This window comes from Daldinia vernicosa, assembly GCF_022497035.1.
Source record: "Daldinia vernicosa strain CBS 139.73 unplaced genomic scaffold F5Y00scaffold_6, whole genome shotgun sequence".
Lineage (NCBI taxonomy): Eukaryota > Fungi > Ascomycota > Sordariomycetes > Xylariales > Hypoxylaceae > Daldinia > Daldinia vernicosa.
In genome coordinates this window covers 127506-153441 of record NW_025953922.1, presented here as the reverse complement: position 1 = coordinate 153441, position 25936 = coordinate 127506, and the positions used below count along the sequence as shown (strand labels likewise).

At 48.2% G+C, this 25936-nt stretch overlaps 9 protein-coding genes across 9 annotated transcripts; 6 read left to right on the top strand and 3 right to left on the bottom strand.

The window, feature by feature from the left end:
* Window positions 1-26: 26 nt before the first annotated feature.
* On the top strand, window positions 27-2710 carry F5Y00DRAFT_226734 (Mysoin-binding motif of peroxisomes-domain-containing protein). The gene is made up of 3 exons (XM_048006377.1): window positions 27-1181; window positions 1235-1686; window positions 1741-2710. The coding sequence occupies exons 1-3, from the start codon at window positions 427-429 to the stop codon at window positions 2376-2378; spliced, it is 1845 nt and encodes a 614-aa protein (XP_047868403.1). The 5' UTR covers window positions 27-426; the 3' UTR covers window positions 2379-2710.
* Window positions 2711-2934: 224 nt separating this feature from the next.
* Window positions 2935-4390, top strand: F5Y00DRAFT_226732 (proliferating cell nuclear antigen). Its single transcript, XM_048006376.1, has 4 exons — window positions 2935-3178; window positions 3240-3669; window positions 3742-4031; window positions 4092-4390. The coding sequence occupies exons 1-4, from the start codon at window positions 3137-3139 to the stop codon at window positions 4107-4109; spliced, it is 780 nt and encodes a 259-aa protein (XP_047868402.1). The 5' UTR covers window positions 2935-3136; the 3' UTR covers window positions 4110-4390.
* A 415-nt stretch (window positions 4391-4805) lies between these two features.
* F5Y00DRAFT_173797 (Ribokinase-like protein) lies at window positions 4806-6452 on the top strand. Its single transcript, XM_048004900.1, has 4 exons — window positions 4806-4864; window positions 5001-5072; window positions 5146-5479; window positions 5615-6452. The coding sequence occupies exons 2-4, from the start codon at window positions 5033-5035 to the stop codon at window positions 6222-6224; spliced, it is 984 nt and encodes a 327-aa protein (XP_047868401.1). The 5' UTR covers window positions 4806-4864; window positions 5001-5032; the 3' UTR covers window positions 6225-6452.
* Window positions 6453-7686, bottom strand: F5Y00DRAFT_173785 (dUTP diphosphatase). The gene has a single exon (XM_048004899.1). It carries the CDS (start codon window positions 7280-7282, stop codon window positions 6680-6682), a length of 603 nt encoding a protein of 200 aa, XP_047868400.1. The 5' UTR covers window positions 7283-7686; the 3' UTR covers window positions 6453-6679.
* A 70-nt stretch (window positions 7687-7756) lies between these two features.
* Window positions 7757-9171, bottom strand: F5Y00DRAFT_226715 (uncharacterized protein). The gene has a single exon (XM_048006375.1). It carries the CDS (start codon window positions 9028-9030, stop codon window positions 8026-8028), a length of 1005 nt encoding a protein of 334 aa, XP_047868399.1. The 5' UTR covers window positions 9031-9171; the 3' UTR covers window positions 7757-8025.
* Window positions 9172-10655: 1484 nt separating this feature from the next.
* F5Y00DRAFT_173760 (uncharacterized protein) lies at window positions 10656-12624 on the top strand. The gene is made up of 2 exons (XM_048004898.1): window positions 10656-11641; window positions 11700-12624. The coding sequence occupies exons 1-2, from the start codon at window positions 11093-11095 to the stop codon at window positions 12612-12614; spliced, it is 1464 nt and encodes a 487-aa protein (XP_047868398.1). The 5' UTR covers window positions 10656-11092; the 3' UTR covers window positions 12615-12624.
* Window positions 12625-16617: 3993 nt separating this feature from the next.
* F5Y00DRAFT_226710 (Ser-Thr-rich glycosyl-phosphatidyl-inositol-anchored membrane family-domain-containing protein) lies at window positions 16618-18514 on the top strand. Its single transcript, XM_048006374.1, has 2 exons — window positions 16618-17572; window positions 17633-18514. Exons 1-2 carry the CDS (start codon window positions 17347-17349, stop codon window positions 18283-18285), a joined length of 879 nt encoding a protein of 292 aa, XP_047868397.1. The 5' UTR covers window positions 16618-17346; the 3' UTR covers window positions 18286-18514.
* A 1220-nt stretch (window positions 18515-19734) lies between these two features.
* F5Y00DRAFT_173610 (nitrate transporter) lies at window positions 19735-21834 on the bottom strand. Its single transcript, XM_048004897.1, has 3 exons — window positions 21378-21834; window positions 21222-21301; window positions 19735-21162 (listed from the first exon to the last, which is right to left on the bottom strand). The coding sequence occupies exons 1-3, from the start codon at window positions 21549-21551 to the stop codon at window positions 19851-19853; spliced, it is 1566 nt and encodes a 521-aa protein (XP_047868396.1). The 5' UTR covers window positions 21552-21834; the 3' UTR covers window positions 19735-19850.
* A 2791-nt stretch (window positions 21835-24625) lies between these two features.
* F5Y00DRAFT_258310 (uncharacterized protein) lies at window positions 24626-25623 on the top strand (the record flags this gene model as incomplete). The annotated part of the gene is made up of 2 exons (XM_048010683.1): window positions 24626-24819; window positions 24966-25623. The coding sequence occupies 2 exons, from the start codon at window positions 24626-24628 to the stop codon at window positions 25621-25623; spliced, it is 852 nt and encodes a 283-aa protein (XP_047868395.1).
* Between the last annotated feature and the right edge of the window lie 313 nt (window positions 25624-25936).

Here is a 25936-nt window from a genome sequence, read left to right as displayed (position 1 = left end):
TGCTACCTCTTTTAGGGATGTTAATCTTGTATGTTAATCTCATGTGTACAATACATTGCGAGTCAAATGAACAAAGCACTTGACCACTTCTTTTCCATTTACCACTCCGTTCCTTTCTACCGTTCCTTTCACTGACACTATTCCTTTGCAACCCCCCCATCTCTTACGTATATTCCTTTAGATTCTACTGTCGCTCTTTTTTAATCGAATCAAACCTTGCCATTTACAATACGACTGGGTGCACGAATCACAGTCGTCTCGCGCCAGATGGACGCGATCCGTCGTGCGACACTTACAATTACATGGAGACTCACGTAGATGAGGGCACGCCTTTGAGCAACTACCTCGAGGGTATGTATGCTAGTTCTGTGCTATACCTTGGCCCCTCAATTTCTTCGCTAGAGCATCCTTCCCTTGGCGGCCGAAATGCCCGGAGCTCCTACAGTCCTAATTATGGTTACAGGCACGGGGGAAAGAGAAGAACCTCAGTGGCAGGAACCCGACGACGATAGGAATTATGATAACTCGCCATCGTCAAGCCCACCGCGAGAGTTCGCCCCGAGAGGGTTTGCCAAAGTCCGGAAGAGGTTTCGGGAGCATCTCCCTAGACCCCTGCGGATCGATTCCAACAATGTCCCATCCCGTTTCAACCTAGATGAATTCCACAACCATGCCTCCCCTATCATCGAAGTGTTACGGCTATTAGTCGAGGCAGTAACTTCATCTATCGATCATGCTCGGTCGATCGGTTTCCTTGAGCGGCTGCGCCTTGCAATCATACAGTCCCAACTTTTAGACAACCCCTTAGTATTAGGCTATCAAGCCTCGGAAGACCCTGCGCTATCGCAACCGGCTAGCGAAGCAAACTTTCATGGGATTACAGTTTCCGGCGCCGTTGCTGCTGTTGTGTTCAGTTTCGGTACGGCATCGCTCGTCCGTTGGTTCTCGCTGGGAGGTTTTATGCCAACATGGAGAGGGTCGATAGCTTTCGTTGTAGTAGTGTCTATAGCGTCTCTAGTCGTGAGAGCATACGTACGAAGACAGATTTTAAGAAATATCCAGAAGCAAGGACTATTAGAAGCCTCGACGTTTTTCGCGCTCTCCCGAGAGTATGACTGTGCAAACAGTGCAGCATTAAACTTTGTAATGGAGGTGGAATTAGTTGCCCGCGGATATCGACTGTAAGTCTATTTTGCTCGCGAATGCTTAGCTTAACTGGCTAATCTATAAATAGGAGCACACCCATCCCCCCTATTAGCCGACTAGAGAATAATGGGCAAAACGTCAAGTGTCTTCAGCTTAGGAAAGCCCTTCGAACCAGCTTAACAGAAGTCATTTCTAAATATTATCAAGTGGCCTTTACGATTTGGGCATTTGCGGAACAGACCGAGCTGCTGCAACTGCAATCCCAGTATCAGTTTACAGTCGCCGATGTTGTAGAAAGATTTCAGGTGTTTTCAAAAACTGATGCCCAGGATGCTGAGAAGTTGCAACCTTTAAAAGATGCCGCATTCCTCTTTCATGATATTCGGAAGATGTTTCTGAGCGGTCTGCTTGCTCTCCACACCGTCGGCAACGATTCTGATCGACTTCGTTTTACGACTATATTAGAAGCATTCGAGGAATTAAATACGGCCACGAGGCAAGCTTATACGCGGGTGAGGGACATCCTGGCTGATAATGATTGTAAGTGAGCTCTATAATTTCCTTAACTGATGTTTTCTAATAGTGAGTTTATAGTTCCAATCCCCAAAACTCCTCGGAGTCCTGAGACGCCTAGTCATGATCGTTGGCGCCACCAAGTCCGCAGATTGAATTCGATGACTATGAATATCCGCAGCGTGCAGGCTAAATTGCACCTTCTGCGTGAGGAGTCGTCCAAGGCTTTGAACGAGGCTGATGATATTACCGATTTGGGGCCATTATTCATGGCCCAGTACGAGTCAATTGGACAAGATCTACGGGATTTAATGGAAGCATGGCAGACAGGAAAGGCTTCGCTAGCGTCTGGTATCGACAGAAATGAGAAACGCCTGTCATCCATGGGCTCTACGCTCATGTCTCCCCTGAGTACGATGAGTGGACGAACCATAGCGGAAGAGGATGAAAACAGCCAGGACGAGGGCGTTGCTGACGCATACAAGAAGCTTACTGGGGGGTCTTCACCGCCATCAGAGCCAGAGCCAGAAGTATTTGAGGCTATCTCGATTCCACGCCCAAAGAGTTTATTCACACGGGAAGAGAGGATAATCAAGATGAGAGAAGACCGCAAATCTAAAGAAATTGCCAAGGCGAAGGCCGAAGCCCAAAGGGGCATGATGCGAGAGCTGCAAGGAGTATTAGAAAGGAAGCCCGGACGTGGTCGAGTCTCTCTTTAAAAGTTTTCGTTAACACTGTATCATTTCGACTAACAGCACCAGCTGGGCCCAAGGCGCGGGTAACGATTAGATTATGAACTGGGTCATCGGTTGTAATATGGCGTATTTGGGATAGAGAGCGATCTGATTCGAAGTTGACTTCGTCATGGCGTTTGCTTTAGTTGGTTTTGGGGGGGATTTACTGCATAAGAGAGCTGGTCATCCATACGATCTTTGCCTATAATGTCTTTTCTATGTTGCGAGTACAGTACATATACATAAATCAGTCGCCTAACTACATAGGCGTATACATAAGGTACATACATAATAAAACCTCACTTGAGAAGACAGGATCAAGGCTGTTTCGTGCGATGTGAGTACGAATTAGGGGGGTACATATAAAAAAGTTAGGTCTCCTTGAAATGTACGGTGCACATCACAATGAGAGCTATGGCCGTGTAAGTACCAGGTATACCGCTGTTACCTGTGTCAAGGTGGGGCATTCGCGCGTCTACCTTCAATTAAAGACGCGTCCAACCACTCAACGCGTCTCCGTTCCCCAGCTTATCCCACTAATTTCTAGAATTGTATTTCTTGCCAAATATTCTTCAGCATAACCAATTTTACGGTACCTTCTCGACAACAACCTCAGCTACGAACAATTCTTACGACAGTAATCACATCTCGAGTCTTCCTTTTACAGATCTATATTCATCGCTCCCAGATACCCAACTTTATTAACACCCTATTTTATTATCTTCCGTCTAAAATTAATCACCATGTTAGAGGCACGACTCGAGCAAGCCCAGATCCTCAAGAAGGTCCGTCTACTCAAATTGTGTAGTTCCCGCTATCAATCAAGCTGACAGATTATTATTATAGGTGGTCGATTCCATCAAGGATCTGGTGCAGGACTGCAATTTCGACTGCAATGACTCGGGCATCGCGCTGCAGGCCATGGACAACTCCCACGTCGCCCTCGTGTCGATGATGCTGAAGGCCGAGGGTTTCTCTCCTTACCGCTGCGACCGCAATATCGCCCTCGGTGTAAACCTCGTCTCCCTCACAAAGGTCCTACGCGCGGCCCAGAACGAAGACATCCTCACATTAAAGGCTGAAGATGCGCCCGATTCTCTCAATCTCGTCTTCGAGAGCAGCGAGAACGACCGTATCAGCGAGTACGACTTGAAGCTCATGGATATCGACCAGGAGCACTTGGGTATTCCTGAGACGGAGTATGCTGCGACTATCTCTATGCCTTCATCCGAGTTCAGACGTATCTGCACGGATTTGATGGCTATGTCCGAATCTGGTAAGTGGCAGTTATGCCCTCCTTTCAGTTAGAGCTACTTATTATGAAAACAATATGGCTAACGCGTATAAGTGACGATTGATGCTACCAAGGATGGAGTCAAATTTTCTTGCAACGGTGATATTGGTAACGGTGCCGTTACGCTCCGAAGCCACCAGAACGTCGACAAGCCCGAACTCAACATCGACATCGAGCTCACCGAGCCGGTCGGCCTTACCTTCTCCCTCAAATACCTGGTCAACTTCTGCAAAGCCCAAGCTCTATCTACCACCGTCAAGATCTGCTTATCCAACGAGGTGCCCCTTCTTGTGGAGTATGGACTGGCCGGCAGCAGTTACTTGAGGTTCTACCTCGCTCCCAAGGTATGTGATGCCCCGACACCTGATGCTGTATCTGACACATTACTAACTATGAACTTATAGATCAGCGACGACGAGTAAGAAATTAAGCAAGACGGAAGCTAATGAGAACTACGAATATACCACGTCGATATTTGGAGGTGGTAGAATACCACGGGGCTTGCCATGGAACCCTTCGTGCTCTACGAAATGGATACGAATGAATACCGTATGCAAAATGTTAATTGCATTATTAGTATAGTTAGGGCCTCTTGGACGGCATTGGCTTTAGATGCAGTATCAGTCCATAATTTGCGAAGCGATTAAGGACGAGATAGGCAGATTAATGGGCTTTATAGCCCTAATATAAATTCATTTTCTTACCCAATATGAAGCTAAATGTTAGCTTATCGTGGGATTGAAGTAATAATACTGAAATAGACGTACCAGATACAACTTACGATGACAAGGTAAGCAACATTGGACTTAAAAAAGCTTAGTGCGGGGCTATCCGTCATGGCGGGGCTCTTCGACAAAGCTTAGGTAGACTCAGCTTTTCAATGGTCACTTATCGGAAGAGAGTCATGCGCCCTTATTGTCCTCGGCACTCGGCGGGAGGTTATTTATATATTATCATCACGGCTTCCGTCTTGACCCTCCGTTCTTTCCCCAATGCTTACTCTTTTAAACGGTTTTATAGAAAATAATCAGATACTTGACTTCCTCTAATACATTTACACAATTCACATTGTTACCTTCCTACCAACCGTCCGCATGAGTGCCGAACCACCGTTCGTCCCGGAGACGAGCGTCTTAGCCGTCGCCAGCCATGTAGGGAAAAGCCAATGCTTCTAACAGTCAGTTTCCTATTTTTTAGTAGCTAATGTCCCTCTTTGAAGGTTGTCTCCGGGTGAGAGTTTATAGATTTATACTACCAAGATCGTCGACGACGACCCTTCCGTTAACACCGTATTTCCGTGGATAGGAACGTAGGCAATAAGATCGCCGTCTTTGCGCTACAGTCTATGGGCTGCGATGTCTCTGCTATGAATACCGTGCAGTTCAGTACGTACATACTTGTCAATCAGTATCTCGCAGCCGAGCATATCATGTTCTAACACGAGTGTCAAACGCAAAGGCAACCATACGGGTTATAAGCAATGGAAGGGCACGCGCGTGTCGGCGCAGGAGATCACGGATCTGTGGGAAGGTCTCAAGCAGTCATACCTCGACGACTTCGACATGATGCTCTCGGGGTACGTGCCCGGGGCAGCCGCCGTCGAAGCAGTCGGAAACATCGGAAAAGAGCTCAAACATAAGTCGAAGGCTCAGAAACCGGGAAGCTTCTTCTGGGTGCTAGATCCGGTCATGGGCGATAATGGCCGCCTATATGTCGCAGAGGACGTAGTGCCTGCGTATAAGAACCTGATACAATATGCCGACCTTATCTTACCCAATCAGTTCGAAGCTGAGTAAGTCCATTGCTTTCATGTGTACCTTTCCTTGCTGGATAGACGGATGAGGGTTTCAAGGAATTCCCGGCCTAGGAAATGGTAGAGGAAGGAGTATAAAGGAGTATGTTAGCTAACCAGCCCTTTTTTCGGTAGGCTCCTTTCCGGCGTAAAGATTACCGATTTTGCCTCTCTTGAGAATGCGATTCGAGTTCTACACCAAGACTTCGGCGTTCCTCACATCGTTATCACATCCGTGTCCTTACCGTCCGTCAACTCATCCCCTTCTACGGAGACAACCCGCACCATGTCAGTCGTGGGTTCGACCATGAATTCGGACCGACAGCCCCGGCTCTTCAAGATCACATTCCCGGTGTTTGAGTGCTACTTCAGCGGGACAGGGGACATGTTCGCGGCGCTGATGGTAGCCCGCATGCGTGAGGCGGTAACCAACTACGACGAGCAGAGCAACGGGAATGGAAACGGACCCCTAGTGGAAAAGCTCTCGTGGCTTAGTCCCGACGACGTGGATGCTCAGGACCTGCCGCTCGCGAGGGCGGCAGAGAAGGTCCTGGCTAGCATGCACGAGGTTTTAGATCGTACATGTGCGAGCTTAACGGCGGAGATGGCGGAGAAGCAGAAAGACAAAAATCTAGACGAGAAGGCACTACATCTCCTAAAGTCGAGGGCTTCGGAACTAAAACTCGCGAGAAATCTAGGGAGTCTACGCAATCCCAAGGTGGAATACCGCGCGGAAAAGGTGTAAATAGACTTGGATATTGTACTGAGAAAGGAGGCCAGGCTAGATTCGTGGCCTATGGGCACTAGGCTACATATACCACATCATAGAATAGAAATGTGCCTAGATGTCACTAGAAACGGGATTGAGTAGGGCGATACTATAAAAAGTCCCTTGTCTAGTTTGAAGTGGTTCTTAGAACGCTTGTTGTAGAATCTATGTTCATTTCCTTCATATCCCATCCTCTATACATGGACGAGCTAGACTCTCCTTCCCCTTTGAAAAGGGTCTATCTATCTACCCATCTATACCCCATCTACTCTATTGGCTAATCAATTGACTAACGAACTTGACCAGATCTTGGTGGCCGTCTCCCAGTGACATCTCTAAGTCTTCGTACACTCATCGTATGTCATACTACCCAAGTAGGTACCTAGGTAGGTATACCGTAGCCTCCATCTTCCCAGCTCAAGACAACGTCCTTAATTCGTACCCGTGCTGCCAAACCCCCCGGCCCCACGCACACTCTCCTCCAGCTCCTGCACCTCCAGCACCTCAGGCGTGTAAATCCTCTCCACAACGAGCTGGGCGACGCGGTCGCCCTCCGCCACCGCGAAATCCGCGTCCGAGTGGTTGAACAGCAGGACCTTCAGGGGCCCGCGGTAGTCGGCGTCGATGACGCCGGCGCCCGTGTCGATGAAGTGCTTGGCTGCGAGGCCGGAGCGAGGCGCGACGCGCCCGTAGGTGCCGGCGGGCACGGCGAGCGCTATGTCCGTCTCGACTAGGGCTTTGCCGCGGGAGGGGATGGTCACGGGGCGCGAGGCGTATAGGTCGTAGCCGGCGGAGAAGGGGCTCCCGCGCGTGGGGAGCTTGGCTGTTGGAGAGAGCTTTTTGATTAGGAGGGGGGGGGATGCGTCGAGGTGAGGGACGGGGGGTTGGGTTGTGGTGTTGGGGGGAGACATTGTTTCGGTGGCGTTGGTGTTGGTGTTGTTGGTGGTGGTGGTGGTTGCAGATGTGGGAGTGGTCTTGACTCTTTTCGCGGGCGGTGAGGTCGGTGGTGATGTTACGGATGCAGTAGTGGTCATAATCTTGGGACTTTTAATTAAGTAGGTACCTAGGTAGTTGTATGGTTTAGAAGGAGAAGTCTATACGATGTCTGTTTGAACTGTAGGTACCTGTTTGGTGGCAACTGGGTTTGTGGGAATCGGGTTGTGGCAGTTGCGGTGAAGAAAGATTTATTTTATTTACACTGCAGCGGAAAGTGGGATAGGTATACTTTTTTACCGTACGTAGCGGTGGGACGCGGGTGCGGCGACGCGTTGAGGGGCGTTTAGGGAAGGAGGTTTGATGCTGATTGGCCAATGGCCTGACAGCGTACCTGAGGTATTGGATCATTGACGCCAAGAATTATGTGTGTGTACCCTAGGTTAGGTACTTAGGTATCTACGTATGGATGTAGGTGTTGTCAACCCCGATACATCATTCTTCCTTTCCACCATCTTGGGATTATAGATACATCACAAATAGGAAAACGTGGAGGTGCATTGTTCTAAAATTGTCTTCGGTATTCGTGTAGAATAATGGCTGCCCTTAAAACGCCACTTAAGTTGATCTTTAGGTCTCCTTTTCGAATCGAGTGATTGAACTCAAAAAAACCCCAAACCCCTAATCTAGATATCGAAGCTAATTATAGAGAATATACCTCTTACATGTACCTAGTTTGGTTTCATAGCTACATGTACGGTACACAGTCTGTGCAGTATCTTACAATTGTATGTATGTACATAAATAAATCATGAAACAGGAGGCGAAGGCTTAAACATGGTATTCATTCATCCAAGTCTTTACCGAAGTCGATTAGCCGGAGCTTCGTAGAGTCCCTAGGGTGGAACTGCGCGACTTTAGACCTGACTAGGAACCTTGCAGCTGCTGTCTCCCTAGGGAGCTGGACGTAGGCTGCTGAACTATCACCGTCGGATTGTGCTAAGGCGTTGAGTAGTTCCTCTGTTAAGGTGCGCATCTCCTCACCCGCGGCCGCGGCTTCATCCCGGCTGCCCGCCTTAGCTCTCCCTGTTGGCTCACCATCCTCTCGTATACCCCATATCTCGTCAATGCGTCTCTGTCGTCTATCCTCGTCGGGATTCTCCTTTGCCTTTTTCAGTTTGCCCTGAGAGCTAAATCCTGCCGCGAGATCGGACCCATCGATATCCATGATATCGCCAACGACGGGGCCTCCGAGCTCTTCGGCGGCAAGCATTCCCGCAAGATGCTCGTCGATAAACTTCCTCAGCGCTTTGAGAAGCTTGGAGGTTTCCTTGTCGTAGTACTTTTTCTTTTGCTTCAGCTCGTTGATCCGTTCTGCAGCTATGTCCTCCGGTCCCATCTCCATTCGGCTTTCCAAGCCATCTCGCAATGATTGTATGCGATTGCGCAAACTCTGCGAGAGGGCTTTCTGATCTTCGAGATTAGACTTTTCCACCTCGAGTCGTCGCTTGGTCTTCTCAACCGAGTCCTTATGAGAGGCTAAATAAGCCTTCGTCTCCTCCACAGTCTGGTGGGTTTTGCGGAGTGCTAGAAGAGCGGGCAATACAGATTCCGGAAACGGAAGGAATGGTGTTTGCGATGCCAACTCGTCGTAGGCTATCTTCATGATATCCCATGGCGCTGTTGGGGGATGAGACTGACTTGTGCGATGCGCACTTGGAGTGGCGCGCAGCCCGTTTAGCGCGGCCTCATGCTCCCTGACTCTCTCCTGAAGCTCCCGCACGGTAGCTTGGAGATGGGATGTATGAAACAGATCCGAGTCGTCGCTAAGACGCGCTCCGCTATCCATCTCTTCGTCGTAGTATTCAATGATTTCGGATGCCAAGACAGAGCCTCTAATATTTCGGAAAGCGATACTTGCGATAGGGTAAAATGCGGTTGATGTCTTGCAGCTTGCAGTTCGTAATGAACGTGTCTACGTGTGTATACATATTTCCGTATTGCGGAAAATATGCAGCTAACAGTGTCTAGCGAAGAGCATGGGGTTCAAGGGGGATGCCAAGAAATGCAACGCAGGCCAAGTGCCGATGGATCTGCGGCACAAACAATCCTGAAGCGACTCTTATTGATTGATCTTGATTCTAACGAATATACACGCAATATATTAGTATAATATCTTGGGGAAAACTTCTTAAACCTAACGATATACAATTGGCATTAATAGATTTTCTTTTATCATAAATAATAAAAACTCAAACTAGAATTGCCAGAGTTAAACATCCGAGATAGTAGTAAGAACCTATACATAGCAAGAAAAATATAGACCAACCAAAAAGAATTGGCACTTTCTAGTGTACACGGTGTGTTGTACGACATAACATACGTACATATGTATGTACAGTAGCAGAGTGAGATAGCCGGAATGAGAAGAACATACCTTAGGTATTAATATACAAGAAAATTAGCAAGCAAACACGATAATAAAAAGTACACTACATACCTGTATACATGTGTACCTAACGTATGTATATAGACGAGGCAGACGAATACCATATTAGGTAAAACGGCTCACCGTAATAGCAGAGTGCAGAGCACAGAATAGCAGCCAAATTCAAAGACGCACAGTGGCACTAGAGCCAATTAGATGGAAATCCATGACGCTTTGGACGTTACCTCCCTAAGATTTTGTGTGGAGGAGCCCCATTAGTTACATGTACCTAAGTACCTAAGTAGGTAGGTACCTTTTGCAAAAGCAGTGGAAAGCAACCAAAAATGTTTAGACTGGCACCTGCACATACCGTGCCCACTGTAAGTTAGATCTTTCTTGCATTCGAGTGAGACAACCTTTATGTAGACAACCTCCAACCTACAACACGCATCTCGCCTCCTTCAATTCAATCTTTATCCTCCCCTCCCCCCTTTCCGTCCTTCTTCGCAAGCCGTATCACCCCCTATCGCCTGCGTTGCGAACTTAACACTGCACCTCTTTTTTTTCTGCCCCTTCCCCCCCTTTCTAGTACTATATTTTACGTTTAATTCCCCCATCGTCCCGCCTTCTCCCCCCTTGTTGAGGCTTGTTGAGGTAGTTTCGCAATCAAGTTTCTCCTAGAGAGACAACGGGCTTCTGTCGCTCGTAAAAGCCTCCTTTACTGCACCTATCCGCAGCAGGAAGTGATTTTTATAATCGCTTTGGCGCATCTCAGTTCCGCCTCGAGACGCCAAACGCGACGCGGGTCGACCCTGTCCTCCACCGCCCTATCAAAAGTATTACCTGCTCGAGAGGCAGCTTCTTAGAAAAGGTGCAGGCGTAAGAAGGCATAAGAAAAAGGAAATCGGCATCGAGATATTTGCCTAAGGTGTTTCCTATTTGACGGAGTAAAAGGTTTGAGAACTGACTACGTCTCTGATCCTGCCACCTCTTTCCAATTCACCACTCCTACTTCGTCTACTTCGTTCGTCCTTCCATACTCTACCGCCGACTTGATCACCACATATTCGTCTTGGTCAAGCCAGCAATCCTCTACCTCCATCAAATCGCCCTCAGCTACCGTCAGGTCATCACCATTCTCGTCCTACCAATATTCCGCCTTGCAACACGAGCGTCCAGGTCCCAGCCGGATCTCTCATATCACTCTTCTCGTTCCTGTCGTCACCTAACCTGACGACCCCGATCTCGTTCCATCATCGACCCTACCTTTCAAGTCCGACCTGACCTTTAGATCCCGCATACAAATATTCATCAACTTGAGGGTACTTGAGCCATATCACGTCCCGAACCACTACACCTGCACGTTTTCCTTCGAAAACCCTCAAGGTGTAAATAAAAAAAAGTCGATAATTCAATCTCAATTCGACCGTCTAAACGGCCTACCGTAGCGTCCGCTCAAGAGTGAACAAGTTCATAGAACAAAATGTCTGCCTCACCTTCTCACCCTACTAATCCGGCTAAACGCCCTCTGGAGGATGCCTCCTCTCCTTCCCGGGGCAATGACCAACCCGAAGCCAAACGGCCTGCCCTTGACAAAGTCATCAACAACGGAGATAATGACAAGGATATCGAGCTCCCTGAGAGCAACGGTGATGGCGTCTCGGCACCGGCTGGAACTAATGGCACAACCAAGCTCGAGGATACCAACCAGGACAAGGCTGAGATCAAAGACGACCAGGGCGATACTGTCGTGCCTGATGTTGAGGAAGCCAAGTCCGCCGTAGACGCCGCAGTTTCCGGAGCTTCAGGTGTGTCCGGTGCCGCCGCGACCAACACTCACGATGAGACTACGTGGATTCATATCCGTGCTGTCATCTCCAGCCCTGAAGCTGCTACCATCATTGGTAAAGGTGGCGAAAACGTTTCTAATATCCGGAAGCTATCCAATGCCAAGTGTACCGTTAGTGATTACCAGAAGGGCGCTGTAGAACGAATACTTACTGTTAGCGGAGCTGTCGAGGCTGTGGCCAAGGTATTTAGCCACTGACTAATCTTATGATATTTCTGAACACGAGCTAACATGCCTTTAGGCGTTTGGTTTGATTATCCGGACCCTGAACAACGAGCCTCTGACGGAGAAATCCAACGCTCAGTCCAAGACATATCCTCTTCGACTACTCATCCCTCATGTGCTCATCGGCTCCATTATCGGGAAGGGCGGTGCCCGCATTCGTGAGATTCAAGATGCTTCAGGAGCGCGGCTCAATGCCTCTGACTCGTGCTTGCCACTATCTAGCGAGCGTTCCCTCGTAGTCATGGGCGTAGCTGACGCTGTTCATATCGCTACTTATTATGTAGGAAGCACGCTCCTCCAGCAACTTAACGAACGCTTTGGCGGCCCCGCCGCGTCGGCCTATGCCACTCGGAGTGGCGGTCCCACCGGCGTCGTGCCCGGAGGAATGCAAGTAGTTCCGTATTGCCCTCAGCCTGCTGGTGGCAACTTTGGCCATCGCGAAAACTACGGTCGACGACCCGATCCCCGAGCCCATCACATGCCGCCGACGCCGTATACGCAACCCTACCATCCGCATGCAGCCACCCCGCAACCTAACCCGAGTGTGCCGATGCACTACGCACCTCAAGCAGCTGGATATGGTGCCGCACCGCACATACCGCCTCACCACGCTCCTCACGTGGGTGGCCCTCATCCTCACGGCGGTCCTCCAGCTCAGCCAATGCACGGTGCTGCTATCGCAGGAGCGCCAATGACCCAACAGATCTACATTCCCAACGACATGGTTGGTGCCATCATTGGTAAGGGTGGTCAAAAAATCAATGAGATTCGGACAATTAGCGGCAGCGTGATTAAGATCAACGAGCCGCAAGATAATAGTAACGAGCGGCTAGTAACAATTACGGGAACCGAAGAATGTAACAGGATGGCACTATACATGCTCTATTCTCGACTGGGTGAGACACCTAAAGCACCCCGTGGCCGCGCGTAACAACCGTCAACAGCACTAATCATAACCATGGCGAGCAGAGAGCGAAAAGCACCGTATCTAACGATTTATAAAAAAAAAAATTTATCCCGCCGGCTCTCAGCATCGTTTTCGAGTTTTTCTTGTTGCGTGGGGGCATTTTGTGTTTCAGCACATCGCGTTCATTGTTATCTAGTTCAGAACCTCTTTGATGATGCATCGCCCGGGGAGGAGGAAGGTCACAGGAGAAGGTGGCGTACATGGCTGGATTGCTGGTAGCTTCATGTGATTTTTAGGTAGTTGGGCAATCTGGTCTTGGTCTTGCAAGCGGTAGCTCTGCTTGATAGCGGCAGGCAGGCGGACGTTAGCGAGATGATAAACTGTTTCATCTCATACGATCTCTGCGTCTTTACTAGCAGGTAACAAATACATACTCTTCGAATGGCTATCCAGTCGTCCTATACATCACGTGCCTTGTTACCCCTTGATAACATTCTCATCGTGAGTCCAATGAGTTGTGTATTCATGGCGTAATGGTGGTATATGTTAGCCTAATTACACCAAAATGTGCCAGTTCCATATCAGTTTTTTAAATGATTACTACCAGTCCTGCCATTCTAAGTTTGCGGACATGGGTTAGGTAGGCAAGTACGAAGACGAGTCGACGCCCGTAAGTACGGGTTGGCCAGCCGGTAAGGGGAATGGTGGGACAATATGGCTATTGGCACTTCTATTGCCTCGTATACCAACTAATCGTGGGGATTAGTTTGTCTAGGCCCTAACCGGTATCTAAGTCACCTGTTTAGCTATTCGGAGTGAGTTATTACTACTCATAGGTACCTAAGTAATAAATAAATCGGTGGTCAAATGTACTATGTCTCCCTTTCCTTGGGTATACGGGTATTCCCTAAGTAGTGTTATACGAGTATTGCATCTTGGATAACCTTATTTAGGTTATACGAGTCTCAAATTTTGACAGTATAGCTCAACGGTATCGCCTAAATGACATATCCCGCCGGGTCGAAGCCAGACCTGAGTATCTCTCGACGTCCATCTTTATGAGGTATCTAGTCTAAATATAAGTTACGACCGCAGTGAAGGATTTGGCGATTCCTAAGTAACTATACCTGTCACCACGACGATGAAGCCCCCTAGGCCATTAATAGGTCTCATATACGCACATGCGAATGGATAAAAAGAAATTCAGTTTTTTTCCTTACCAGAAATGAACTTACGAACTTATTTACTCATTAGCGAATCCTTCTCTCCTACAAGTAGCCGAACTGGGATTATATACACATTAGCCCAGTACAAAAGTTCAGCATTGGACGCTAATAATCAACTACCATATGAACGAGTAACGGGATCCTAAGACATACTAATCCAGGTCCTAGCATTTATATCTTATACACTATTTAATTCTAGTAGGTCTAGCAGAATGTCTAATATAAACAAAAGATACCTACCTACCTTAGGTACGTAGGTAGTTATGATGGACTTCCTATAGAATCGGGGCCTGGGACAGGTCTACAAGGACCGGATGCCATATACTATAGTTGTATTGGGCTATTTGGGGAACTTAATCGATGCTTGACAAAGTGTTCGTACGTACGTTTATATAACATGGATTGCGTCACGTGTTATATTAACTGTTATGGGTATGGATGAATCGGCCTTGAGTAGGTTGGTTTCGGATAGAGATAATAATTTGCTCTGTATAAATGGATTGTATGTTACTCTCAGGGCGGCTTCGTTATAGAACCACGGGCTTTTATGGTGGTCTGGTAGATTGCGACTTGGAAGAAGGCATAACTACGCTTATTACTCTATGTATCATGTAGCACCTAACCAGCCCAAGAGAATAGCTAAAGGGTTTTATATCACAAGCAAACACGTATTTAGCGCGGAAAGGGTATCGCGGGAGGAAATGTAATATATGTAGTTGAAATAGTCATATAGAAGCATGCTACCCTCCCCTTTCAGGAGATATTGCACGAGATATAGGAGGGGATACCTAGTCGGGGATAAACTCTGTGATACATGACATATCTCCTGCGTTGCATCCATTGTTACAACCTCGAGTTGCCTGACAATATACCTAAGACGTGATGTACTTATTAACCCTTCTCCATGTAAGTAAGACCAGCTCACATAGGTGCTCTTCCAATAAACCAACGACACACTCTGAGTATACTATGCTGATTGGGTAACACATCATATGTTAGTGTGTGACTGGCAATAGGTAGGTATTATAAGGCGAAGAACGACAAAGTCTCGCATGCTACTTATGTAGTTTACTTGATTCTTCCCAGGACGCACGAACCTTCATCATCGGACATTATATATATACCTATATATATAACGAGGTATATATTCCGTATATATTAAGTATATACAGAAAAAAACATCTTCTTCCCTTACATAGGTTACATCTTGATTTTCCTCAGCCCTACGCCACTACACATGGAAAGTGACCTAGGTACATAGTACATACGTTCTAGAACTCCCACGCATCTCGCTAACCGCCCTCTTCCCCCTATGTATTGTATATAGCCAGCCAACAGCTGAAGGCGGTCAGCGCTGAGAAGACATTTGCTTATGTGCGGCTAGCAGGGGATGCGCGCAGCGAAGGATTCCTCTGGCTTGCTTGGTGAAATTGAATTGAATTGTAGGACCATGCGATCAATCAAATATTGATCGCTTACACCATCCGGCTCAGCTTAGCAGCCGTCTTATTTAGGCGGTGTCGCACACGGACAAGCAAACCAACCTAGGTACCTATTAACTAATATTTCTTCGTCTTACGTTGTACTTTTACATACAGGTTTGCTTTACTACTAGTTATGTACGTACTGTACTGTACCTAGGTTATCACATAGGGACCGGACGGGACGTATGTAAGGGACGTGTTGTGGCTCCCGACAGCGCGGACGGTAGGCTGGACGTGGCCAAGCAGCAAGCAAACCCCAAATTGAGATGTCATTCCCGAACATCTCTCTGCTATTATGGCGGAGTGGAGTTGGGTTCGATGATGACGTGAAGGGCGATGTCACGCAGGTATTACCCAATTTACAAAATTTACAGTACATAGTGTATGTAGTACCTATCTAATAGTTAGTATGGCAATGGGGTCCCAACGCAAAGTCATACCTAGACTCTGGGTCGAGCCAAGAAAGCCTCGCGCAGCCTTACGATGGATCATCTGTCGAGTCGTGTAGAGAAATTAAATGGAAAAAGAGGCTGTTAAGCCATCGAGGGCCACGATGTAACGAGAAGAACAACGCGTGTAACGTAGACTGTTGTTAAAAGCCGAAGTTGCTTTCGGCCCCCTTTTCCCTTTTTCATAGTGTAGGTATCTGGGGAAGAGTCGGATGATTCGCCGAAAGTCCTGGGCTGGGTAATTAATTACATGTATGTATGTATGTAGGTACATATAGTGTATGGTAGAATTATTATTATCATGGTATAATGCATACAAGGTAGTGTATTACCTAATAGCCGCTATACCAGCCTAAGGCTTAAAAGCCGTGCTGCATATTGCAGGAAGTCGCCTTCCTAGATGAGCCCACGGGCGTCAGGAACAAGTTGCCCACGCTCCGCGCAATCCTTTTTGTCAACTTGTTAAATAAGTTTGTTTCAAGCAGCAACTTTATGTGTTAGTGAAATTGAGTTTTTGGATGTTTACGTACGCAGGCAGGCATATATTATTAAGTACCTTAGGTTAGGTAATTATTTTAATATGTATCAACTCAGCCTTGGGCTTCGAAGTAATATAGCAGTATCGAATGCATAGGTGCGCATAGCAAACGACCTACTCGCGCATGTAACCAGCGCTGCACCGTTACCGCGCCTTGCTCCAATTACTCGATTCGATCCAAGCTATTTACGGGTTATTAAATGGGCGATGTCACAACCGACAATCCAGGTCCCGGGGGGGTCAAAAAGCAGGCTTTTTGCATGCCCCTTTCGCTAATTCGTTAGGTTCTGGTCTTCCTTCGTCTTGTAATTTACCCTTTCTAGAACCCATGTAACACATTGGCCAGTCAAATCGGCGGGAGATGAACTTTAGGGGCAGGTGGGTTGCCTTAAAGTGGAGATACAGCACAGGTGAAGACCACTGAAGATATCTTGGCAGACCGATATCCATGTAGTTTTTAGGCAGCTGGAATGTATCTTTTCTTGTTTATTTTGCCTGCGAGATACCTGTCGCGCCATAAGTGAGACACGAAGAGATCTAGCCCGCGAACATGGCACGCCCCCGTCAGCCCGTCCACTAGGGGATCGCCTAGGGAACATACCGTGCATGCGTGCATGACTGGACTGACTGCCAGGTCTTGTCAGGCACATTTGCTGATTTGCTGTGGTATGGGGTTGGAAGACCTCATTTTTACTGGTTCTTAGTGGTTCGGTGGAGAGGATTTAACCAAGTTGGAAGCAGGGTGTCGCCCTGCGAGCTGTGCCTCTCTCAGTCGTCCCCAGTTGTACCTGGTCGATCCCCGGTCAGTCCCTCTTAGTCAACTGAACATCGTTCACCATTTTATCTCACGTCCTCCTGCCCTTTTTCTTCTTTTCTTCTTCCTACATCCAGCCGTAAAACTTCCAAAAGTCGTCTTCAGACTCCCACACTCTTTTTTAATCTTCGCAGCTCAGCCTAGCTCGCGTCCAGCCCAACGGCAACTTCCACTCTTTTATCAATCCGCTCCCTTCTCGGTACCTGTGGTTTTTAGTAATTCCAATTCTCTTCACCAACATCAAGATGCGTTCTACTACCGCCTTCGCCTCTGCCTTGGCCTTTGCTGCCTCGGCCTTCGCCCAGACTCCTGGTTACGCCGTCCTCACTTCTCCCGCCGAGGGTCAGCAGGTCGCCTCTGGCCAGACTTTCACCATCAAGTGGCAGCCTGGCTCATACACTGGCGCTGCCACCATCACCCTTCTCGGTGGTGAGACTTCTACCACTCTCCTTCCTGGCCCCGTCCTCGCAAGTAAGTAAACAATGCTGGTATTGAAATTGTTAATGAGCTGGTATTGACACGTATTTTTAGCTGTTGAGGTTTCTGAGGGTACCTTCTCTTGGACTGTTGACTGCTCGCTCGGCACCGACAAGACCTATGGTATCAAGATCGCCTCCGTCGCCGACTCTGCGACTTTCCAGTACAGCTTCCCGTTCGCCATCGCTGGCCCCTCGTGCAGCACCGGTGCTGAGAGCAGCAGCGCCTCGGTCGCCTCGGTCGCCTCTAGCAGCTCTGCTGGTGGCTACCCCACCGAGGGCTACCCTACTCAGGGTTACCCTACCTTGAGCAGCAGCTCCGTTATCAGCTCGGCTAGCAGCCCGGCTAGCAGCTCGGCTCCTCCTTCTTACCCTACTGCTACCGTCTCTAGCAGCAGCGTCATCGTTACCAGCAGCATCGTTACCAGCAGCAGCAGCGTCGTCGTTAGCAACGCCACCAGCGCTAGCAGCACCAAGGTCCCGACCTACCCTACTGTTGTCCCCTCCGGCAACCTGTCCACCACCGCTAAGGTTCCCACCTACGTCCCCACGACCGTCATCACCAGCTCCGGCTACGCCTCTGTGACCTCTGCCCCTAGCGCTACCACCTCGGCAGCCACCACCATCCCCACTGCTGGTGCTAGCAACGTTGCTGCTGGCTCCCTGGCTTTGGTCGGTGGTCTTGCCTTCGCCCTGTTCGGCATGTAAGGCGGAATCGCATCTGTTTTCTGTTCGCGATGACGTTTTCAATTAATTTGGTTGTTTTACCGGCGAGAGCAAGGGATTGGAGCTAATGAACTAATTGACCACACCGAGATACCTTTCTGAGCGGCATCGGCTGTAGATGTGGACATGTTGGATGCGATGGATATCGTGATACCACCAAATATGTCAATATAAACAGCCTGCTATACCTGAATATACCCATAAAAACTCATTGCTTTTTGTCTTTGTATGCACGTGATATTGAGTTGAAGAATTGTCTGTTCAAATATGTATTGATTCGAAAGGTCTAATAAACAATAGCTGCGTTTTTATTATTTCTATGTTTTGGTGAGACATTATGTAGTTGACAAGGCCATAGGGACGTCGAGGTCAAGACAAGATAAACAAAACAGAGTTGACGTTGTCTAAGGTTCAAGTTCAAGGTTAAGTTTCAACTAAGTCTACCAGTTTTTTACCTAAACCTGCCCGTCGATGTCATATCCACGTGGTGCGGCGCCTGCGTGATAAGATACAACCGATTAAGGTTATCGCACTGCATCTGCAACCCGGGAGAGCGCGCGCCCAATCGCCGTCTCCCCTACAGCGCATCTCCCGAATTGGGAAGCCGTCGACGACGATCGCGAATGCTACTGCTACTTTTCGCAACCGGGTTGGGGATGTGATAAGTATCTCCTCGGATCTCTCCATTAGGTATCTACCTATCTATCTACCTACGTATCTCGCTTGCTTATTGCTACTTTGCCACATGAGACGGCTCGGCGGGGGAGCGCTCGCTGCCTGTTTCTGCTTTATTGGCGCGGATACGGGGGATGCGCATCCCATCCCACGGTCGTCGGTTTAATAGCCTACCTCTCACTCCACTGCCGTACCGGTATTTCGAAACGGGTGTTTGGAATGGAGTTTGCAATAGCCTAACCTATCATCTTTATATTTTGAAACTCTGACTTCTGACAATTAGGACGGATTTTGCTTGTATGAAATTTATAGATTTATTCCATACTGCGCAGCACATGAAAGGGATCCTAAGCCACGAGCATATTCATATTACGAATTCTGAGAGGAAAAAAAAAGGAAAACAGACAAAATATTCCTATTAGATTTCCCTAATATTATACGAAGAGCGTGAGATAAGTCCACCCAACAGATAGGTTCATGATCGGCGTCGCCTCGTATACGATAATAACCACCACATACACCGCAGTTTGGACAAAGCAACTAGTTATTCATTCTTAAATTTCGTATTATTTTGGGATCTACACTTGATAGCCTATCCTATCCTATCTAAGCTCACTTCCATTTCCATTTCCATTTCCTAGTAATCCTAACTAGGTAGCATCCATCCATCCATCCCATCCTACCTAACAAACTACCTAGGTTGGGAGGTACCTAAACTATACGGGTATATACCGAAACACACGCGCCCCAACGCCAGCCCAACTTCCCCCGTGCGTGGGATCGTTTCAAATCAGGTACATACAAATAAAACTCCGACGCCAAGATTTCGTTTAAAGAGATACTTTTTAAGTCCCAAGTGCATGCCAAGTAAATCAGCGCCCGCCAACCTGGCCCTTCGGTACGGGCGGGACCCAGCATAGCCCGAGATTGAGCACGATGGTAATCACGCCGATGACCCAGAACGCGGTAGCGTAGTCGGTCCCCGCGCCCGTGAACCGGAATATGATAGCAAAAATGACACCTCCGAGGTTACCTCCCGCACCCGTGGTTCCGGAGACAACGCCGTTGGCATGCGGATGCACATGCGGCACGAGTGCGAAGTTAGCCCCGTTGCCCGCCTCCAGGAATAGCGCTGCTAGCGCCACAAGCCCGACCATAGCAGACAGACTATGCGGGTTAATCTGGCCGATCACGACGAGTGCGGCGCCGGATATGCACCCGCACACCACGATCCAGATTTTCTTGGCCCAGGCGCTGCGACCCGAGGCCTGGTATAAGACGTCTGCCATAACGCCGCCGAGGGGTCGGGTAACCACGTTTAAGAAGCCGAACATAGCAGCCCAGTTAGCGGCGTTAGTCTGGCCTAGCTGTGGGAAGTTCTTCGTGTAATATGATCCGAGTACGGCGTTGATAGCGAGCTCCCCACCGAATGAGCACATGTACGTCAGAATGTGAAAGGCAGTCTGTGGAGAGAACATCACCCCTGAGATTACGCCCCATGTCGGCTTCTGTACAACCTCGCCTTTGGCTGCCCCTATCATTTCGCCTCGCGACATGACGGCTTCATGATCCCAGTTGGCATGTTTTTGAGGCTTCTTGGCGTCCCTCTCGACCTCATGGATGCTGTTCCCGCCGCTTGAGCTGGCCTTGTCCGTGATGTTACCAGGGACGTCGATTACGCTATCCGCCGGGCCAGGGGCTGCCTTGCCGCCGTGAGAGGCTAAATTTTGTTCAGCGTGGAGATGTCGCTCAGACCATTTGCCGGTGGGTGTATCGGGGCATAGGAGCAACATGGATATGCCGGTGGCAAGCGTTATTACGAGGGGAACAACGAAGGTAAGACGCCACGCTACGCCATCTGAGTAGCCTCGAGCCACAAGGGAGTCAAAGACGGCCGGCATGATGAAGTAGGTGATTCCACCGCCGGCGTTGCCCCAGCCTCCAGTCAGGGCGTTGGCAGTACCGACAACATTTTTGTCGAAGAATCCTGTCGACCAGACTTGACAAGGCACGAAAGACCCGCCAAGGATACCTATGAAGAAACGGCTCACGTAGAGGCCTTGGGCGTCGTGAACGAGAGGAGCTAACCCGAGAGGGATCGACCCGACCAGGAGCGTACCGGCGAATACCCAACGAGGCCCAAACCGATCGCAAGCAGGACCAGCCGCGAATCGAATCAACAGTCTCCAACACGTCAGCTCGGAAAGGGAACGACGGAACCAGACTAATTATAAAACACATACGTAGCACACAACGAGACGATGTTAGAATTAGCAATCTCGGCCGAGGTAAGATGAAGGTTGGCTTTAATGGTATGCGTCAACTACGAAATGCGTAGAGTGTCAGTTACTCGCCTCCTTTTACGTGGAGCCCCCTAGAAGATCGAGAGAGATACTAACCAATGGTGGAAACGTATACCACGCCCAAAATGCAACCATAAATCCCCACCAGGAGAAGAAGAATACACGCCCGTAGACATTAAAGACGTTTAAAACGGGGACGGAGCGGGCCTTACGATTAATCGGGTCGACTTCCGGGGCGGTCCAGAGGTAAGACGGCTTCATCTCGAGCATTATAAGCCTAAGCCCCGAAGAATCTTACGTTTAGAATTCGTAGGTTCTCACAAAGGGGCTGATTGGTTGAGTTTCAACACGCACGGAGTTTATAGCGCTGGTAACTCCTGGCTGGTATAAACTGCAATTTGGTGGGTTGAAAGGGGCGACGTATATACTCCTCTGATCGAATAGCATATACTCCTAGACTAGTGAATGGAATTCCTGTGTAACTGAGCATCTCCGGACGAGTCGTCTCTGAAGCAGGTTTAGAGTAACGGTCCCCACCCCAGGGCTACACAGATGTTTTCCGCGGAATATTCTCCTAGCAGATAAACCTCAGACGTGCCGAGCGGAAACGCCTGATCTAAGTGCTAAGAAAATAGCGTGCTAGAATCGTCCAATGACCGTTGAGATGATTAGATCTATAGTGCCAAGGAGCTCCTTTCTGTTGATGATGTGAGAAAAAGTAGTTACAGCTCAAAGCTGGGTTTGACGGGTCTGATAAGATAGATATAAGCCCCTGGGGATTGACGATGTTTTTACTAAAACGCAACCATTAGCGTATTCCTGATGACCCGGCACGGCATCCTCTGCCTAGCCGCACTATTCTCGACGTACATTCGATAGTGCCAGTGGCTTGCTGACGGAGATGCGGAGATGTTACACAGAGTCGTGATGTTCTCGAATGGTTTTGCCGAATATATACACTGCCGAGTTGAGTTGATAAAAATATAGGTATTCTGACCTCATCAAGTGAAGCTCGTTTATTAATGGTGAACTCGACAACCCGAATACCGAAAAGTGCGACATTCGAAGGCCAATTTTTGTCTCACCGGTATTATAAATTAACCCGGGCACGCACATGGAAGAGAGCTTCTGGCAGCGAATCAGACATGGCATAAAAGCGATAAGTTCCCGTCGTAAAAGCACGTCGTAAAAGCAAGTAAACACACGGATACTCGCACACGCCCAGATGACCAGTCAAGGGTACGACAGCCAAACGCCAATGCCAATGCCTTCTTATCTTATCTGGAGGCGTCCAGGATCAAACGATGGTAGGGCTAAGCCTCACTAGACGATGACTGCACCTAGCCCAGAGATAAGGATGAGGACCGTCAGTGGCCTAGGAGTTCAGGAATAGACCACCGCGTGCGATCTCCGCGGGAACGTGGGCTTGTGTCAGTTCCGGGCTGCCGATTTCTCGAAAGATCAATCCGGGGTAGGAATGGTATCTTCAAACGCAATGCAAACGCAATGCATATATGGGTGGTGCAGCCAGTCCCTTGGTCGCTCGGAATCCGAGGCGTTGGACGAGTCCAAACGACTGGCGCGTTGAAGACGCAACTATCCTTGCAAAATGTCAGCTTGTCAGCATTGAGGTTAGACAAGGAGGGCGTAATTACCACCCTACGAGCGTGGTACGGGACTTACTTGGTCGAATAATTACCTAGGTAGGTACCTAAGGTAGACAGATAAATGGAGATGAAACCCCAGATATTGATCAGGATGACTCGGTGCTAAGATGTTAGTAATTATGAAGTGTAGTATTTCGATTAGCGACATTTGTTACTGAATAGATAGGGATATGTAAGGTATGTAAGCTCCACCAAATCGGATTACCCATCCCCTGTCTCCTTTGTCCCCCACGTACCTGGGACCCTGGGTTGGTACATACAGCTTTGATGTGCATATACCTAACGAAATCCCAAGGTTCGCTTTATCCAGCCTTACCATCAAGAGTTGACAAATCACATTTCAGCCTTACCAATGTTTACTCCATCAGTCCATTAAGCAAACCACAGCCTGTGTGTACCTGCGTTCCGGATATACGATGTAACGATGTTTTCAATCGCGTGGGTGGTCGACGACTGGATACGTTTATTATATGCGACATGGATACACAATTCCTGACCTTTGGGATTTCCGACATCAATATGCTCTCATTTCGAGCTTATTATCCGAAATAAGAGAGCTCATAGGCTAGTATCGAATATACCAGAAAAAAAGAAAACATGAAAGACATTGACGCGAAGTACCCAAAATCACCAATTATATGATGCATATGTGTCGTCATATTAGTGTTTCAAACCATGCTAGGGCTTGCAAACAATGATGCTTAATCTACACCTAAACTTTGGGGTTTTAAGTATGTGCTGGTATGGTATTTTAGTATCGCCGAGCATCGAATGTGGAGTGCTCCTTTAAACTGAGCGCTACGTTTCTTACTTCTTTCTCACCGCTCGGTCTAGGCGATCACGGATGTCGTTGTGTTCCTGCTAAAATAAGAATTTGGTCGGTTCTCCCGCGGGCTTGGACCGAGTTGCGTCTCGGTCATCGTAGCCGGCGTCATAGTATCACGGATCTTAGCCGTTCCTAGGGAATATTCTCGGGAGCGGTACGGAATACAGTTGCGGCAACTCATTTTATTAGCGGATTGGTTATTGGCTACGGATCTCGGAGTATCCACTCGGTAGTCGGCTTCTTAATTGTATGAATGAGAATCTCATTACAGCAACAACCTCGACATCATTCGAACTATTTGTTGAGACTCTCCGTATCAGCGTATTCCGCAGCCGTTACTGATGAGCCGTCCATGAGCCTTGGTAATTCTCACTGCAAGTAACAAGTCTGGTAGGATCTCGGGCCGGCTCGGTAGGGCCGTGTTCCGGTGGTTTAAAGGTTGGATATAAACTTGCTAGGGTTGGAATAGAGAAGCGGTGCCGTTGCCAAGCTGGATCAGAATGCTAGGTAGTTGACGCTTCGGTTTATCTCCTTTTGCATCGGTTGTCGGTTAATAACGTGTAGTAAGATTCGTTCACAATTAAACTTGAATGATGTCAAAGACGCTGGGACTGTTATATTTTTTTTATGGAAGCCGCACCGACTAAGGTATTTGAACGGCTCCGGTTCCCAATGTGTGAGTTCTATACCTGTGGCAAGTCAATAAAGTCGGTGTGATTCCCTTGTCTACCAAATCTTGCCTGTATGTGACTTGTAACTTTCCCTCTTCGTGATAATATTTCTTCGAAAATTGATACTTGAAAATTTCTTGTTACTTGCTGTTTAAAAATATCCCCCCTTTTTTGGAAAACATGGCAGATCTTAAAGTCGACAACTCTCAGAATCCCGAACGGACGGGATCAGATAGTGTACAGACTACCAGGTCCAGCTCTGATTCGACTTTATCGTCTGATATGGACTCTATATTTTCGAGAGCGTGGTGCCATATGTTGGAGCCTGTTCGTCCGTCGGGTTTTGCCGAGTTCGAACTACTTATTCTAACCTTGTAAGCAATTCCCCGTTTAAACCAGAGTCGAAAGATTGAAGAGATATTGGCAACCCAGTAGATATCTATTTCGACTAGCTGGATGGTTATAGTCTCGCGAAATACGTTTAAGTACCTAATGTTAGCTAACATATACTTGCTATTAGTTGCACGGGCATGCAAGATGCCATTTCTTTTCCCGACTACCACTGCTTCGCATCGAACCAGACAGGAAATACGGTTTTCCTCATGCTAGCTATTATACTACCTCATCTTAACGGCGAAATGTTCATCACGGCCAATATTGGGTCAGCTCTGGGTTTCTTCCTCTTGGGTGGATGGCTGACGGGCCAGATTAGCCACCTCGTTGGCACACGGCTAAGACTCTGGCTCGTCTGCTGCAACTTCATCCAGTCGTGCTTGGTATTCGGCGCAGCGGCTATGCAGTACCAACACGGAGCAGGATTAAAGGGTGGCGATGCTGTGGTAGTTATAGGACTTCTGGCATTTGCTTCTGGGAGCCAAGTTGTGCAGTCGCGATCCCTTCAGATGACGGAAATAAGCACAGCGATGGCTACCGCCGCGTGGATTGACCTGCTAATCGATCCTAAGCTCTTCAAGCTGAATAATAGGCCACGTACGAGACGTGCCATGTTTCTCGCGACGCTTGTCCTCGGATCACTTGCCGGTGCGGGTATTTATCGATCTGCTGGGTCTTGGGTGGCCATTTTGGTATCTGCTGCTGGGAAGATGCTTGTGACGGGCATGTATTTATTCAACGGTGCTGATAAACCCAAGACGACGTCCGGTCAAGATGCCTGCTAGGTGGATTATGCCGATATATCATACTGGATATTGAAGAGCGAACATATAGACGGTAACTACCTTAGATACCTCTTAATATACTTAATACTTAATTGATGCTATATGAGTAAGGTGAACTTTGAAAAGAGGTAACGCTCATGAATGGTGATAATTAATAAGAGACAGCTTATACGATCTTATGACCTGAAATAGTAGTGAATAAGATATTGTATTGGGAAAGATTCTAATACCCCACTTTCAAGTGGTGGAAATCTTATATATGCCCTCATTACTTGCTCCTTCCCACAGACCCAAAATGCCTACTTCGTTATAT